We start from the raw sequence: 17,662 nt of genomic DNA, 5'->3' as shown, positions 1-17,662 counted from the left end.
GTCTAACAAACGATAATTATATTAAAAGGTTTTATTTGACGAGCGAAGCTCGTATGAGGTTTTTTTTCTTTTTCACTTTTGAATATCATTAAAAAAAATAGATTTGAACTCGAATTAAATTTTAAATTTGAGTTGATTTCAGTTTTTAAGACATTTGTTTTAGATTTTCTTAAACCATATATAGGTTTATCATGATTTTTATGATATTTTATAGATATTTTAGATCAAAATGAGTTAAAAAATAGATTTTGGATAAAAAATCTTAAATATTGATCTTCCAACCACCATAATAATTTTAATAATTAAATGATAAATCATCATTAAAAAAAACAATTAAAGGCCCAATTGTGTGACCTTGATAAAATGGGCTAAGTCATGATTTTTTTCAAAGATGTTTTGTTTTTTTTTTCTTTTTATTTTTTTAATTCATGATTTTTTTATGATTTTTCTCTATTTTTTTTAAATTTATACTTATTTTAATACCCTTTTTCTTTTTCATTTTGCTTGAAAAACCTCTTTTAAATGATAAATATTTTTTTAGTTATATATTTAAATTTGAAGAGTTTTTTTTGATGTTTTTATAATTTTTTTTATCTTTTATATGGATGAAATTTATTTTTTAAAATAAAAATAATTATTTTTAAATAATATTTATAACATGTGCAATCTTACATGATATTTTTTCTCTTTTATTTTATTTGATTAATTTTATTTGTATTTTTATTACTATTATTGTTTGCTAAAATAAAAAAAGTTACTTCAATAAAAAATTTTAGCAAATACAATAGAGTAAATATCTCATCTTTCAAAATCCATGTCATGACTGAACTTTATTTATTAAATACGAGTAGTTATTTTCAGTTCAATTCATTTTTTATCTAGAAAAATTTTCAAAATCCTCAGTTCAATTCATTTTTTATCTAGAAAAAGTAACCAGATCAAATTAAAAAAAATCAAAATTGAATTAAAATCAGTTAAAACCAACCTGTTTTAATTTGGTTTGGTTTGGTTTTTAAGAAAAAAACAGGTTCAAACCAGTTTGACTTGGTTTTTCTGATTTGGCTCTGTTTTCTAGATTTTTTCTTGTTTTGACTTGTTTTTTTCTATTTGGTTCTGTTTTTTAAGTTTTAGCTTAATTTTTCCAGTTTGACTTGATATTTTTGATTATTTAGGCTTGAGTTCAGTTTAGATTTTTAGATTTTTTGTTTACAAAACTGAAATTGAATTGAACTAATCAGTTTTTTTTAAATTTTAAATGGTTTAATTGATTTTTTATAGTTTTATTTTTTATTTATTTTAATTTTTTCAGTTGCATTAATTTTTTGATTTTTATATCCACTCCTGGAACGAGGTTGTTATCCACTCAAGTTTAATAACTATAACATCTATGATAAAGTAAGGCATGATTAAAAAGAAGAAGGCAGAGCCCCGAATAAAATAAAGTAGCAAGCCAACTCTTTGATATAATTTTTTTTTATTATTATTGTCACATAAAGAGAAAAAAATATGTCCCTTGATTTTTTTATTTTTAAAAAATAAAACTTCACTTGATATTAAAAAGAAAAGGAATTGTCAAGTACGAACACAGGTGCAAACAAGTTAAAATGGTGTTTCCCGTTCTTTCCTACCAAGGAAACCATTTTCATATCTCCCCATCTCTCTCTAAAAAAATCACTCTCATCATTTCACTCTCCAAACCCTAAAAAGAGAACGCAATGGGAGACTCACTAGAAAGGCTAGGATCAGAAACAGAAATGGCGAGTCTTGAGTCAACCATGAAAGAAGAACTCTGCATGGAAATCGACCCACCTTTCAAAGAAAACGTAGCCACGGCGGAGGACTGGAGGAAAGCCCTTAACAGAGTGGTCCCTGCCGTTGTCGTCCTCCGTACCACTGCTTGTCGTGCTTTTGACACCGAATCTGCTGGTGCTAGTTATGCTACTGGCTTTGTTGTTGATAAACGCCGTGGGATTATCCTCACTAACCGACATGTCGTCAAGGCTGGTATGGTATTTTCTTGTTTCATGTTTTCATTTTTTCTTAGGGCTTGACTTGATTTTGGTTTTTGAACTTTGGATTTCTTTTTCAGGGCCTGTGGTGGCAGAGGCAATGTTTCTGAACCGTGAGGAGATTCCTGTGTATCCGATATATAGAGATCCTGTAAGTGAAAATACTGATGACCATGCTGTTTTTTGTTTTGAACGTTGGATTTTTTTATGGTTAATTGTGTTTTTTTTTGCTGTTTTAAAGATGTTATCTTTAATTCGGATTTATGATAAAGATCGTGATTTTGATGTGAGTTTGCGTGTATAGGTTCATGATTTTGGCTTCTTTAGGTATGATCCTGGGGCAATTCAGTTTTTGAATTATGAAGAGATTCCTCTGGCTCCTGAGGCTGCTTGTGTTGGGTTGGAAATAAGGGTTGTTGGTAATGATAGTGGCGAGAAGGTAATTGGTTGCATGTTTGTTATTTATTTTTACTTGTTTGGTGTTTTGTTGCATTTGCAATGGAAGAATGGACTGGGATTCTTACTTTTTTTGTTTAATTAGTGTATTTTGGTTGACTCAATTTGAATTTAGGGGATTTTGATGTGACTTTCATTCTGAATTCTTGGTTTTCTTGGATTGGAAGTTAGAATTTGAATTTTGAGATATAAAAGTATATGCTTAGATTTATTGATAAAAACAAGAAAAAACGTAGAGGAGAACTGAGAAATCATTGAAATTATAGAGAGGGAAGGAAATTTTTTCTTTTTTGCACTCGACTTCTTATATATATTAGTGTTGCCAACTTGTATCTCTTCTTACATCATGTCTGATTTCTGTTGTGGAGGCCATATTATCTTTGGTTTCACTGAATTCTGATGGCTTTTTGTTGGATTTCCTTCTGTGGTCAATGTTCGCTTACTGATTTGAAGATGACACTGTAGGTTTCCATTTTGGCGGGGACTCTTGCTCGCTTGGATAGAGATGCACCTCACTATAAAAAGTATGTTAATATTCCTAATTTGTCTTTCAGATGCCATACTTGTAGAGCAAAATGCTATTTGATATAGTTAATAAAATGATGTTTTCTTCTTGTTATATTCATCAATGATCACCACAACCTCCCTTGGACCCTGAAAAACAGTTGTATTACGTTGCATATTTGGGCATAGTGGGTGTCCCTTGTTCTCCTTGATTTTTAACTTTTGAAGTGTTTACTGTTGGGTTGGCCGCTTGATGTCCCCCCTCATCATTTAAGGGGTGTATGAGAGTGTGGTAGCGGTTGCTTTTTAAAGTACTTTTTGCTTATAAATGCATCAAAATATATATTTTTTTAATATTTTTGACATCAACATATCAAAATGATCTTAAAACACTAAAAAAAAAAAAATAATATTTTGAATCAAAGTAAAAAATAATTTTTTTTAAAAGTGTTTTTGAAATGCAAAAACAAACAATCTCTTAATTTTTAACTTGAAAAAACATTTTATGGGTCAGTTTAGTTTGAAAAAGGTGTTTAAGCATTATATATTATGATACATGCATTTTATGTCAAGTTAAATGGGTTTTCTACCCTATAGTGTTGTGCAATTAAGAGCAGAGAGAAAAAATAAGAGGCCCTCAAATTGTAATTAATTGAGGTCATCTGATAACGGTGAAAGAATGTTTCTGTACCTTAATGAGTCAAAGTTTGTTGATTTCTTGTCCGAACTTTGCTAACAATTACTGATATTTGGTGCAGGGATGGGTACAATGACTTCAATACATTCTACATGCAAGTAAGTGTTTTAATTTTTGATTCTAGTAACTTATGAGATGAGATTTTCAAATAATTTGTGCTTGTTGAAGTGATTTTTGAGTTCATTAAATTTCCCTTCTATGACTGCTTGAAGCTTTTGACTCCCAAATAGTCTAGATGTTGTTATGCTGTCTGTCTAATTTTACCTCGGCCATGCTTTGGATTTTTTTTTTATAACTGTGATGGAATATCTGTTGGGAAACCATGGGACTGCGTGCTAGAATTCTTTTAATATCTTGTCTGATTGGTCAGACAAGAATCAGCAAGATTGGAGGGGAAGGAGAACTCTATATGCATGAACTATTGCAGATTATTGACCTAGAAAAAAGTTTAATAATTCTGTTCAATATCATTTAATTTGGGAAATGGTTGTGTTTTGTGATGATGATCTTTAATAGCTTCATATGAGCAATACAATGGCTTACAGTTTGGCTATGCATTTGTTTTGATAGTGTTGAGAAAATTATCTTGAGTAGTTTTTTAACTGAAATTTTTATAATTTCCATGGGTCATGGATATTAGAAATATCCATGTGGCTTCATCTTCTTTATGTGATTGTTTAACTGTTATGCTTTTTTTTAGAGTGTCAATTACTTTTGGCATGTAATTTGCTTTATAAGAGGTCATGACATCATAAGGTTTTGAATTGCATGTGATAATCTCTGTTAAGTTTGTTGTGTGATTAGTGATGAAGAACCATGCCCCCATTTTCTATTAACCAGATCAAGCATTAAACTTTACAAGTTAATGATATATTAATCTCATTTCTTGTATCTTGACTATCATTACTTTACTTTTAGGCTGCATCTGGAACTAAGGGTGGTTCAAGTGGTTCTCCAGTAATCGATTGGCAAGGCAGAGCAGTGGCTTTGAATGCTGGGAGCAAGTCTTCAAGTGCTTCAGCTTTTTTCTTACCATTAGAACGTGTGGGTGCTTTTCTTCATAATGCTTTGGCTTATTTCTCAACTTTTATGCCATACATTTAACATCACTTAAATTTGAAGTCTAGTTATGTGTTTTGGGTTGACAACTTATCTAAAATAAGTGACAGGTTCAGGTAAAATAAATGAGAGCTTGAGCTTTATTAGGTTGTGAAATCGTTTAACTGAATTACTTAAAGAAAATGTATAAAGCAAGTTATAATGTATGCATATCTTGTTGAAAATTGAACTGGATTTTAATTTATGACATAGTTGTACATGTGTTCTCTGTCTTCCTCACCATTCCTTAACCTTTTTGTAAATGTGGAGCATAAGCAGATGTCTATGAAAGAATGTAACATTTGAGACGAATCCAGATTGTGTCTATTTCTATAGTTGCTTTTGCTTGTTTCTGTGAAAGCTTAATCTTAGTTGAACACCCAATATGCTAAATGTTTCAGGTTGTTAGGGCGCTGGAATTTCTCCAAAGAGGAAGAAACTCGTATTCCAATAAGTGGGAGGCAGTTTCTATACCTCGTGGTACGCTTCAGGTTTGTTGTTAATTGTTATCCTCATGGAGTTTGACTTACATTTAGATTGACTTGGATATTCTTGATTGTGATAGACAGGAGATTGGCCATTTGTTCCTTAGAGGTTGATGTGGAACAATAAGAGTGATATTGAAAAAAGAGGCAGAAAAAATTATCAACCAAATTCTGTACCTTTTTTCATTAAGATTTTTAACTATTTAGGGGGGTTGAGGATTTTTTCCCCTCTTTTAAAATGGCTTGTCAAATAATCTGAAAGGTTCATGTCCAACCTTTCCCTTTGCTCACCTGTTTCCAGTCAGTGCATATTCCTTTAAGTGGAATGACTTTTCTCTGATATGAGCTATGAATCTTTTCTTGGGCTGGACATTGTTCCACATGCACCTCTGATTTTTGCTAACATTTTCATTGTGTGTGCTGGAGCAATAATTGCATCCATATGCACACATTGTTACATGTTTTTTAGGCTTGCCTTGTTACCATTTAGCCACATTAGCACAGAAACCTGGATTTTGAAATAAAAGCAGATCACTTTTTAAATGCCAGGATAGGAATTTAGAGCACGAAACAACAATAACTACAAAAGACTTAAGATTCCTTCTGGATAGTGATTGTTCTGGGCTTTTGTCTTCATGTAAAATGGCTGTGGAAAGATAGAAATATCTGCACTTGGAAATGCTTCTGATATATGAAATGATGAGATCTAACTAACAAAATGCTTAGGCAGGTATAGTTTACATAATTTTCAAGGCTTGTTATAAAACTTGTGTACGGTCCATTTGGGCTCATGTCAGTGTAGTGTATAAAGATACTGGGATAGATGCACAGGTCTCCTGGTAGTTATTTCCCATTATGCTCTTACAGTCTGATGTATTTTTTTCGTACCCCTGATTTTGTGACTGAACCTCGTTGTGCACAGTGAGATGAACATCTCACTATTAGCAAATGATGGTTACACTTATGTGTCTTTTTCTTACAATGCTGGATGAATTGCTGTTGAATGATTTAGCATCACATATTTTTGATATAGATGACATTTGTTCATAAAGGATTTGATGAGACACGCCGGCTGGGTCTTCAAAGTGAAACTGAGCAGGTACTAGTTCTTCTTGTTGCTTGCATTTTTCTGTTCTAATGGGTAAATCTCTGGAAGAATAGTGGTTCCCAGTGACTTACGACTCTTTTGACTGCTTTAGATTGTGCGACATGCATCACCACTTGAAGAAACTGGAATGCTTGTCGTCGACTCCGTGGTGAGCACAGATTCTTTATATTCTCAACCATTGAAGTGAAGAATTTAGAATGAAGCATATATAATGATATCTAACATGTTTCAGGTGCCTGGTGGCCCAGCTTACACACATTTGGAGCCAGGGGATATCCTTGTTCGTGTGAATGGAGATGTGAGTTATGAGTTTAGTCATATTATTTTGGTACTTTAATTTCTATACTGAACTGATTGTATTCTAATTGCTGGACATTATTTGGTATTCTAATGTTACTTCTCCTGAACCGCAATCAATGTCCTCCCTCTCTCTCATGTACTCTTATACTATATTACCATGTGCTGTAGGTGGTTACACAATTTCTGAAACTGGAGACTTTGCTTGATGACAGCGTTGACCAGAAAATTGTGTTGCAGATTGAGAGGGGTGGCACGTCATTGACTGTGAACTTAGTGGTGAGATTACTTTTACCCTGTAGCTATAGCTTCTCTATGCTTACGAGTTTTAGAGTGCCTCCACTTTTGTTAGAGGAACAAAAGTTTTAAGGGGGTCTCAATGGACTGTAACTCATTGGATTCCAAAGAAAAAATCCACTTGGTTTCAGAGTGGATTGCTAGAATTTTTTAGACAGATCAGCTATCTAGTGTCCTTAAACTTGGAGTGGTGGCTATTGCTGGTATATCAGTTTTGATACGCTCCTATAAGGCTAATAGCCACTAGCAGCAGGAAGCGCACATGAGAGCTACTAGATAGCATGAGAGGTGCTTGAATGCTGGATCAAATTATGGAACTACTGGCATAAAGTAATGTTTCATTACATGGAGTGGCTTGTTACATGGTAAATTGTATAGGACACATAATGTTGTTTGTTTCACTCATGAAATATATAGAATCTCCATGTTTTCCTCTCTTTTATTACATGCACCCTTTATTGGTGTCAGAGCACTTAAAATCAGTGAAAAAATCCCCACAAATTAAAGCAGAATATTATATTGACATTAAAAAAATTGAAATTCGAGATTGGTGCAAAGGGGTGGAATTCTAAATGACATTTAATGTCAATTTTCTCTTGGAGCCCATCACTGGCATTCAAGTGTCAACATGCATCTTTGTAAGTTGGTTTTGATTTTATAGATGTTTGTCATCCTGTTTCCGAGGAAAGCTGCGGAGGAAAAAAAACTTGTTTTTATGTGCTTGTTTGAGAATGAATATTTTTGTAGTAGTGTAGGCCTTTGCTTGAATTCTTGGTATTGCCCTTTTCTCTTAAGCTTGTATTTTCATCACTGCCATAAGTTAATTTAGTTTCCCTATTTGCTTCAGGTTCAGGATTTACATTCAATAACCCCTGACTACTTCCTAGAAGTCAGTGGTGCAGTGATTCATCCTCTATCTTACCAACAGGTAGGCTGGACTTTAAACCTTCTTAAAATAGCTGAAAATTTTTAACCGTATATTGCCTCAGTTTCTCTGGATACTCTTTGACCTGGGGTAGTGCCAGGCTAAGCATGATTGGCTTGCTGGCATATACTCTAGACCTGTGATATTCTTTGAGGGCTCTCATCTATGTTGTGCAGAGTATTTCCATCAAAACTTTGTTTCTGCTTTTTTAAAATCTTACTGTCCTAACTATGTCGGATTTCTGAGTGCATGCCTTTATTCTAACTATTTGGTTGCCTTCAACTTGGTTGATTGACATTCTTCCATCATACTGAACTGGATTGAGTGATCAGATTTGTTTCCTTTTATGGAAATGTCCTTGTTTGGATCACCCTGCTCATTCTAGCTCATCATGTCATCATCTTAATACCTTAAATTTTTTTATGAAACAGGCAAGAAATTTCCGTTTCCATTGTGGCTTGGTGTACGTTTCAGAACCTGGGTAAGTCTATTCTTTTTTTTTGGTTTATAGAATTTATGTTGTTGATTGGTTTGCTTGACATTTTAATTTGTTTCTACTGCATTTATTTGATATTTAAGGAGAGAAGAAAGATTTTTATGATGATTTGATACGCTGAGAGAAGCATTTTCTAGCCTGATGAAAAAGTCTATTATGATTCATAGTGACTTTATGGGGCTTGTGTTTCCTAGCCTAGAATCTTGAATGATTTACTCTACGCATCATTCTCTTTATTTTTGATACTTAGATTTGAATTTTCAAAGGTTTTATTTTCTGTAATTCTTTTCCATTTAATTAGTTGGGCTTCAACTTTTGGTTCATTTTACTCAACGATGTTATTGTATTACTCATTGCAGATACATGCTATTTAGAGCTGGAGTTCCTCGCCATGCTATCATTAAGAAGTTTGCGGGTGAGGAGATTTCTCAACTTGATGAGCTAATCTCAGTTCTGTTCAAGCTATCTAGAGGTGCTCGAGTGCCCTTAGAATATATAAGTTACACAGATCGTCATCGAAGGAAGGTATATGATGGTTAACCATTGCTGTCCTTTTCAAAGTGAACATATGCACATGACCTTAATAGTTTGGAAAATTATGAAATGTAACTGATTTCCTTTTTTCATGGATGAATCAACATTATCTGATCATATAATGTTAGTGCTGAATCCTTGGTGGTCAGTAAATTTAAGAGTCAATGTTCTGGATTTTTGATCAAGGACTGTTATTATTTTAAACGCTCTTTGTTCCAAACAATCATCTAGTTTAAGACTTCTAATATCTTGAAGAATATCAACTTAACTATTTCATATGTTTTGGAAATATTATTGATTTCCACCATTACCCTTTCTTTACTTCGAAATCAATTGCAAAGTTTTCCTTCATACTTGCATTCCACGTGAGTAAATTGGAAAGTAAAAGAATTCCTTTAAATTGTATGAAATGGTAAAAAATAATTAGAAAGGTGGAAACATGATTTGGGATGCAAGGACTATAAAATCAGTTTTGGCTATTCAGTCATTGCATCACTGCAAATATAATTTGTATAATGTATTTTTTTCATTTCTTGATTACTATGATGCTTGCAGTCTGTCCTTGTCACAGTCGACCGCCATGAATGGTATGCCCCTCCACAGATATATACCCGTGATGACAGCTCTGGTTTATGGACAGCAAAGCCTGCTATACAGCCTGAGCCCCTGCAGCTATCATCTGCTGTTAAATATATGGGACAAAGCGTAATGAGCCAAACTGTTCTCCCAAGTGGTGAGGAAAACCATGCGAAACACGTAAATCTAGGTAACAACCTAGAGTTGGCTGATGGTGGTACTTGTATGGAAACAAGTGATGACCATTCTTCCGAAGAACCACATTCTCGGGAAGAATCTGATGTTGGAACAAAGAAACGGAGGATATCAGATTTGTCTGCCAACGGAATTGCTGTTACTGATTGTTCCTTGTCTGAAACTGGAGAAGTTAAGTCAGTTGATTCAAGTACCATGGAAAGTGAAGTATCAAGAGACTATCAAGGTGCAATGACAGTGACAACCAATGCTTCATTTGCAGAAAGTGTGATAGAGCCTACGCTTGTAATGTTTGAGGTAAAAAACCTGAGGTTCTAATTGTCTTTAATGAACTGGTCATTTTGTCATTTACCTTAATATACCAATGTTACCTGCAATATTTCCTCAGAAGACTTTTTGTAAGCCCAACCCCCCCACCTCTATTCTTAAGCTACAGTGCTGAACTGTTGATTAAGTAGGTCTGATCTTTGCCTTGAGCTGTCATTACTCTCTCTCTCTAGCATCAGTAGAATGATAACTGCATATGTTGTCTCTGCTCTGTCTTCTGTGTGTTGGAGGATCATCCATGCTTTTGTGCATACTTCAGTAGAAACATGTGTAACAGTTCTTCTTGCATAATGGATAGGTATCATATACTATCAGTGATCACTCTTGAAATGTCTAGTGTGAAACCTAGATTATTTGTTTCCTCTCTGATAGAAACCTGAAAGGACCATGCCAATGGCCAATGCTACAATTAAGCTTCTTTTGTCTGGATTTGCCTCTTGAAGTTCACAAGCCATCTTCATTTTGTGTTTTCCCTTGTTTATACAAGTTTAATTTAATTGCCTCTAGATCATTGCTTCTTTTTTGTTCAGAACCAATTGCCTCTAGATCATTGCTTCTTTTTAGTTCAGAACCACCAGTCTTTCATTGGCAATGCTGTCAAATTGTCATCTTAGCCATTCACTTTCTTTCTGTTTTACTTTTGTTACGAGAGTCAATCTTAACAAACTGATGTTTGTACTTTTAGGTTCATGTTCCACAATCAATAATGCTTGATGGTGTTCATTCACAACATTTTTTTGGAACTGGTGTGATTGTTTATCATTCTCAAGACTTGGGATTAGTTGCAGTGGATAGGAACACTGTTGCAATATCTGCATCAGATGTGATGCTATCCTTTGCTGCTTTTCCAATTGAAATCCCTGGGGAGGTAAATTTTCAAGAAGTTAAATGTATGGAAAGCCATATATGGTTTATTTTATTAGGATTAATTTGTACATTACATTCCAGGTGGTTTTTCTCCATCCTGTTCACAATTATGCTCTTGTTGCTTATGACCCCTTGGCTCTAGGAGCTGTTGGTGCCTCAATGGTTCGTGCTGCTGAATTGCTTCCTGGTAGGTTGACTTCCTGCATTTTTTCTTCAATAATATCCTTCAATGTATTGTGAATGCATTATTATTTTTTTTCAAATTCAGGGAGAATTTCTGTAGACTTGATATAATTTTCACAGCCAAAATTTTTATCTGACATCTTTTGTTATCATGAGCTTTTTTGAAAAAGCTTTTTTGAAAATGATATGGCCTGGGCAATGTTTTCTTTTCCCTATTCCTTCCCTTTATAGCAATGGATGTTGTTTTTCTCTCTGCTCTAGACCTGTTTGCAGAAAAGGGGATTTTCTTCATTTAATTAGTTGAGGTGGTGGGATTTTTTTTTTCCTCTATTTTTTTCCTAGGTATTCCATTTTTTGTTTATATGAAAACTTGATCATTTTTAATGACCAATGTGCATGAATGAATTTTGAGACAGAGCCAGCATTACGCCGTGGGGATTCTGTCTACCTTGTGGGGTTAAATAGGAGTCTGCATGCGACATCTAGGAAATCCATTGTGACCAATCCATATGCTGCTTTGAATATTAGCTCAGCTGATTGTCCACGATATAGAGCAACAAATATGGAAGTCATTGAACTCGATACTGGTAAGGGTGTAGATGAAGTTTGTTCTAAAAGTAGCATCAGTTTGTGGTGGATGTCTCAATTTTATACTCCGTTCCAGATTTTGGGAGTTCATTTTCGGGTGTGCTAACTGATGAGCAAGGAAGGGTTCAAGCCATATGGGGAAGCTTTTCAACTCAGGTATGATCCTTGAACTAGTAACTTAATTCCTTCAATTCAATTCCTTATTGCAGTGTTTTTCTGATGTTTTTTCTTCTCTTCTCTTGCATTCTTGATTGCAGTTGAAATTTGGTTGTAGTACGTCAGAAGATCATCAGTTTGTTAGAGGCATCCCTGTTTATGCTGTCAGCCAAGTTCTTGACAAAATCATAAATGGTGCGAAGGGACCACCTCTTCTGATAAATGGTGTCAGTAGGCCAATGCCACTTGTCAGGATTTTAGAGGTGGAACTTTATCCAACTTTGCTTTCAAAAGCTCGAAGTTTTGCTCTGAGCGATCACTGGGTCCAAGTATGTTATCATCACTGTTTTTTGTTTTGTCTTTGTTGTTTCTGTGCATTTCTTTTCCTCTTTGTGAAATGTGAATACCTTCCTTTTTGTCCCCTTTGAAATGCTTTGAAATCTTTTGATATTCTAATCATGTATTGAGTCTCCTTTAACATGAATTTGTGGAGGAAATAGCTGAAATCATTAAAATGATTATGTTACCTTGGGATATTATCAATTTAGAGTAATGATGCCTTATTTTCATTAGACCATGTGATGTACAGAACCCAAGCAGTGTGGCATTTGGTTGCCTTATAACTGGTTGTCTGATTAAGTTTACCTACTTTTATAGTTTGCTCTATATTTTGCTAGGTTTTGTGAAAGATCATGCATATCAGCTTGTTTCGTTTGCTTCATTTCTTGTTACCTGTTGATATTTCTGTTTGCTGTCCTCGGAATAAGTTACTGCTTAATTATTTAATGAGATTTTTGAGCTAGATGAGTGTTTTGGAAGGTTACTTGAACATACATATTTATTGGATATATGATGTAGGTCATGGGCTATGTTTTCCTTGTTATTCAATATTGCTGATCATATTGTACAGGCTCTTGTCAAGAAAGATCCAGTTAGAAGGCAAGTTTTACGTGTCAAAGGTTGTTTGGCTGGATCAAAAGCTGAAAATCTATTAGAACAAGGAGACATGATTTTGGCGGTGGACAAAGAGCCAGTCACTTGCTTTTGTGACATAGAAAATGCTTGCCAAGCATTGGACAAGAGTGGTGACAATGATGGAAAGCTCAAACTGACCATCTTTCGACAGGCAAGCAAATGGATATGCATCCACTTGTGGTTCAGTGTTTTCTCCATATTGTTATATATCCTGATCAATTGTAAATGCTTTTCTTGCCTTGGTATTAATGTGATATTTTCTCCTTTATGGTTTTTGGTCAGGGACGTGAAATTGATCTTATTGTGGGAACAGATGTCAGGGATGGGAATGGCACAACACGTGTAATAAATTGGTGTGGGTGTATAGTTCAGGATTCTCATCCAGCAGTGCGTGCCCTTGGGTTTCTTCCTGAAGAAGGTCATGGTGTGTATGTGGCAAGGTAAGGATTCTCTTTCAGCTGCTTTTTTTTTTTTTTCATTATTGAGAAAAAAATTGGCAGTAACATTGACATGATAGGAGGCATCGTGTTATTGCCAGTTTAATATATCTTTTAATTTAAATTAAGATGGTCCTGACTGGGCTTGGCTGCATGTGGGTTCCAGACTGGTAATATGGCTTGACAGACTCAGCTAATTTGAGTCGTGTTGTAAAGGCACAAATGTTTTCTTGGCAAAAAAAAAAAAGATGTCAGATGCTGGAGCAGGCCCATGTAGATGCTGCATAAAAGGGAATCACCGTGAAAAGATGGAAATGTGGAGTTTAGAACTGTAAATTTTCTGCTAAAAAGAGAGTTGTAGATGCTGTGAATCTAGATAGTTGCAACTAGAGATGAAATACCTCAATTTTACCTTGGTTTTCTCTAATTCATTCATTCCCAAGCACAGCATTCTTTAGAACATTTAGTTTCTTAACCACTTAAACCACCCCTTCCCTGAATTGGCATTCCCTTCCCCTCCCTTTTGACCGACTGATATTTTATCTCATCTTCAGAAGTGGGGCTTTTCCAATCATTGAACCGAAGGAACAGGTTTGCAAAAGAGACACATTATAAGCCGACAGGCTATTCAAAAGTATTGCTCACCATACATTAATTGCCAGGAGGGATGTTGAACTAGGCTGTTTTGCTGTCTTGGACCCATGGCTGTGAACCTTTGTAGTAGTAGGAACTGACTAATTCTTTGGTTTTATCAGGTGGTGTCATGGAAGCCCGGTACACAGATATGGTCTATATGCTCTTCAATGGATAGTTGAAATCAATGGAAAACCGACGCCTGATTTAGACGCCTTCCTTAATGTTACCAAGGTATATCTGCCTAACATAAATTTTACTGCTTTCCGGTGCGTTTTAAATCATTCACAATCACGCAAATGCTATTACTATTTAACAGGAGTTAGGGCATGGAGAGTTTGTCCGTGTAAGGACGGTCCACCTGAATGGGAAGCCGCGAGTGTTGACATTAAAGCAAGATCTACACTACTGGCCTACATGGGAGCTCCGATTTGATCCCACTAATGCAGTGTGGCGCCGAGAAACAATCAAGGGACTAGATTACAGTGTGTGATCTGAATGAGGCATTCCTAGTTACTTTTTGTCTATTTAACCTAGGAGGAAACAACCAAACTACAGAATGAAGAGTCTCCAGCCCACTTTGGTGGAACAAGGAATTGTTGTCACGAAATATTTCAACACAGTTTATTGAGAATTGGAGGTGCAGTATATATATTTTAAACATTAGAGTGCAGTCATCTTCATATGTTAGAGAAACTTTTAATGTACTGTATTGTTGGATAATAAAAATACACACTTATTGTTCGGCTCCCTTTCAACACAGTTTACAGTGTATATGCTGTTTGGAAAGGTGTTTCTTTTTGGTTCTATAAAAACTTTATGGTTTTCTTAGATTCTCTTGTTAATAATTTCTTCTGTTTTTTTTTCATTATTAAATTGGCTGAAAGAAGGGATCAAATTCCACCTCTCAACATTTTTTATTTTCCTGAAGATGTGAAGTCGCAAATTAATTGCTGTCTTTGAAGAACTGTCTTTAGGCATGCGTTTCTTTTTGTTTCTTTACGCATTTTTGTTTTTGTTTCTTTTATAAAAAATATTAAATTAATGTTTTTTATTTTATTTTTTTAAATGATTTTAATGTGTTGAATGTAACAAAAGACTTTTTTAAATAATTTTAATGTGTTGAATGTAACAAAAGACTCACCACAATGCTGTAACTTGTAACTTTTAAGCTGTGGTCTAAAAAAAATTATAAATTATATATTCTTTTTAAATTCAATGCTAAACAGTTGAACTTCAGTTGAATTTTATTTAAGAAGATATATATATATATTCTTACCCTTTTAAGTCAGTTTATTTAATGACAATTATATATTCTCCCAAAAATCTTTAATTCCTTTTTATCATTGGCGAGGTATACTTTCACTTCCAAACTTGCCCTTTTGTAGATCCTATATATATATATATATGATTACGAAGTTTCCTTCAAAAAGAGAGGAGGAGGAGGAGGAGGAGGAGGAGGAGCACTCAACCCTTAAAAAAACGAACATTAAAAGAAAATCATATGCTTACGAAGTTTCCTTCTGACAAGATTCCAAAAGAGGGAAATAAAAAGGACAGTCAAGAGACAACGACAAACAAGTTAGGCCACATATCATGTTGGTGAATTATTTAATGCAGAGGTCTTGCATGCTGTGATCGATGCCTGCCATTCCATTAGTTAATTGTGTTAGTAGCAAGCAGTCAGATGCTTTTGGTGTGCATCATCGACCTTCTTAGAATTGTTCACATGTTCATGACCTCGACCTCGAGCTCCGATCATATAACAATAAAGCTATCGAAATAAATGAGATGGAAGGACTCAATTGAGAAATGTATGATCTTTTAGGGACCCAAATGCTTATTTTAGGCACCTGATTAATGATAAGGATAAATGGATAGGTATGCGACTAACTTCGAGGACTTTCTTGATGTATTATGTTAGCCTAAGTTAATATTTAGTATTGCAGTGCAACTATATTTTTAAGATTTTGTTTTTATTTTTAAATTATGTTTTTTTGCTATTTTTAGATCGTTTTATTGTACTAATATTAAAAATAAAATTTTTAAAATAAAAAAAATATTATTTTAATATATTTTTAAATAAATTTATTTTAAAAAAATAATCTTTATCATATTACCTAATATACTCTAAAAATTAAAATCAAATTCAGAATTGATAGATAGCAGAAGTATTATTAAAATATCATATAAATTATATTTTAAAATCCTGTTTGAACTTCAATAAACAAGCATTCTAATATAAGCAAAGATTTTTCTAACTAAATTAATTTTTTATTGTTGAGACATATCTAATCGAATGTCTTAGAAATTCTAATCTTTCTCTTCCGTATTGTATAAATAAGAGATCATCTATAAAGGAGTGATTTACGACTGTAGCTATAAAAGTATTCACATCTTTCTTCTTCTTCTCTTTCTTGGTAAAATGTAGCAAAACTCCATTATTGAATACACACCTTGGTGTTTCCTTTTCTTTTTTCTTTTGCTTTTTGTTAGGAGATCCAAACATTCAAACACACACAAATTTACGTGGTTCGACAACTTTCCTACTCCACGGAGCTACTGGTTTGTATTAATCAAGCTCAAAAGCAATACAAACAACAAAATAAGGAGGAGGAGAAAACTTCTCAACTCAACTCAACTCTCACCCTTAGCTCTCTCTGTGTTTCTCTCTATCTCGTGCTCTATCTCAGCTATCAGTGCACCTTCTATTTATAGCTGAGGAGGGAGATGATTGTTCAACAATGGTGGGCAAGTTAGGCACCTACCATTTGACTATGACTTCAACCATGGCTGCCACCAACCATGGCTGCCACCGGCCATTTGTGTCCACACACATAACAATCTCCCACTTGGACACAAATGGTGTTAGGTCTGTCTTTTAATCTTCAAGACCCACTGAAGCTTTACACAGCTTCAGTTTATCGAGAGTAACTCCTTTGGTTAACATGTCGGCTGGATTCTTGCTTCCACATATCTTTTCAAGTAACAGTTGTTCATCGTCGAGCAATTGCCTGATGAAGTGATATTTGATCTGTATGTGCTTTGTTCTGGAGTGAAATGCTGGATTCTTGGCAAGGAAGATTGCACTCTGACTGTCACTATACAAAGTACCCTTTCCATGCATTTTGCCCAATTCTTGCAGGAAACTCTGTAGCCATACTATCTCTTTTGCGGACTCTGAAACTGCAACATATTCAGCTTCTGTCGTTGAAAGAGCAAATATCTTTTGCAAGGTAGAACTCCAAGAAACAGCAGTGCCTCCTAGAGTGTATATATAACCTGTAGTACTCTTTCTGCTATCAACATCTCCTGCTAGATCAGCATCTACAAAGCCTTCAAGTTTCAAACCGCCAGCTGTGAAAATAAGACATGTCTCCGATGAGCCTTTTAAGTACCTCATGATCCATTTCACTGCCTCCCAATGATGCTTTCCAGGATTGCTCATATATCGGCTTACAACTCCCACTGCATGGGCAATATCTGGTCTAGTACAGACCATGACATACATCAAGGAGCCGATAGCTGAGGCGTATGGAATCTGGTCCATGTATCCACGTTCTAGCTCAGTTTTTGGTGACTGGTCTTTACTGAGCTTGAAATGATTCCCCAGAGGTGTACATACTGGCTTAGCATTATCCATACTAAACCTGCTGAGAACCTTCTTGACATACTCTGCTTGTGAAAGCTTTAGTATGCCTTTGTCTTTGTCTCTGATGATTCTCATGCCAAGTATTTGTTTAGCAACTCCCAAATCCTTCATTTCAAACTGTTTTGACAACTGTTGCTTTAGCTTGTCAATCTCTTCCATGCTGGATC

General features: G+C 34.7%; 1 protein-coding gene across 1 annotated transcript; it reads left to right on the top strand.

Moving 5' to 3' along the window:
* Positions 1–1,591: 1,591 nt before the first annotated feature.
* On the top strand, positions 1,592–14,601 carry LOC105108826 (protease Do-like 7). Its single transcript, XM_011003292.1, has 24 exons — positions 1,592–2,004; positions 2,090–2,160; positions 2,314–2,448; positions 2,931–2,989; positions 3,728–3,764; positions 4,585–4,710; positions 5,166–5,255; positions 6,283–6,348; positions 6,449–6,505; positions 6,590–6,655; positions 6,826–6,933; positions 7,799–7,879; positions 8,308–8,357; positions 8,732–8,897; positions 9,462–9,974; positions 10,690–10,872; positions 10,953–11,058; positions 11,471–11,641; positions 11,719–11,798; positions 11,900–12,127; positions 12,709–12,924; positions 13,056–13,213; positions 13,966–14,077; positions 14,163–14,601. The coding sequence occupies exons 1-24, from the start codon at positions 1,716–1,718 to the stop codon at positions 14,334–14,336; spliced, it is 3,342 nt and encodes a 1,113-aa protein (XP_011001594.1). The 5' UTR covers positions 1,592–1,715; the 3' UTR covers positions 14,337–14,601.
* The last annotated feature ends 3,061 nt before the right edge of the window (positions 14,602–17,662 follow it).

The sequence above is a fragment of the Populus euphratica genome, unplaced genomic scaffold (assembly GCF_000495115.2).
Source record: "Populus euphratica unplaced genomic scaffold, PopEup_1.0 scaffold403.1, whole genome shotgun sequence".
Lineage (NCBI taxonomy): Eukaryota > Viridiplantae > Streptophyta > Magnoliopsida > Malpighiales > Salicaceae > Populus > Populus euphratica.
Note: the sequence above shows the minus strand (reverse complement) of the source record. Positions and strands in the feature narration are given on the sequence as shown.

Coding starts and splice junctions, on each gene's coding strand:
- LOC105108826 (XM_011003292.1), top strand. CDS start 1,716: ATGGGAGACTCACTAGAAAGGCTAGGATCAGAAACAGAAATGGCGAGT. Junction 2,005..2,089: donor CCGACATGTCGTCAAGGCTG/GTATGGTATTTT, acceptor TTTCTTTTTCAG/GGCCTGTGGTGGCAGAGGCA. Junction 5,256..6,282: donor TACCTCGTGGTACGCTTCAG/GTTTGTTGTTAA, acceptor TTTTTGATATAG/ATGACATTTGTTCATAAAGG.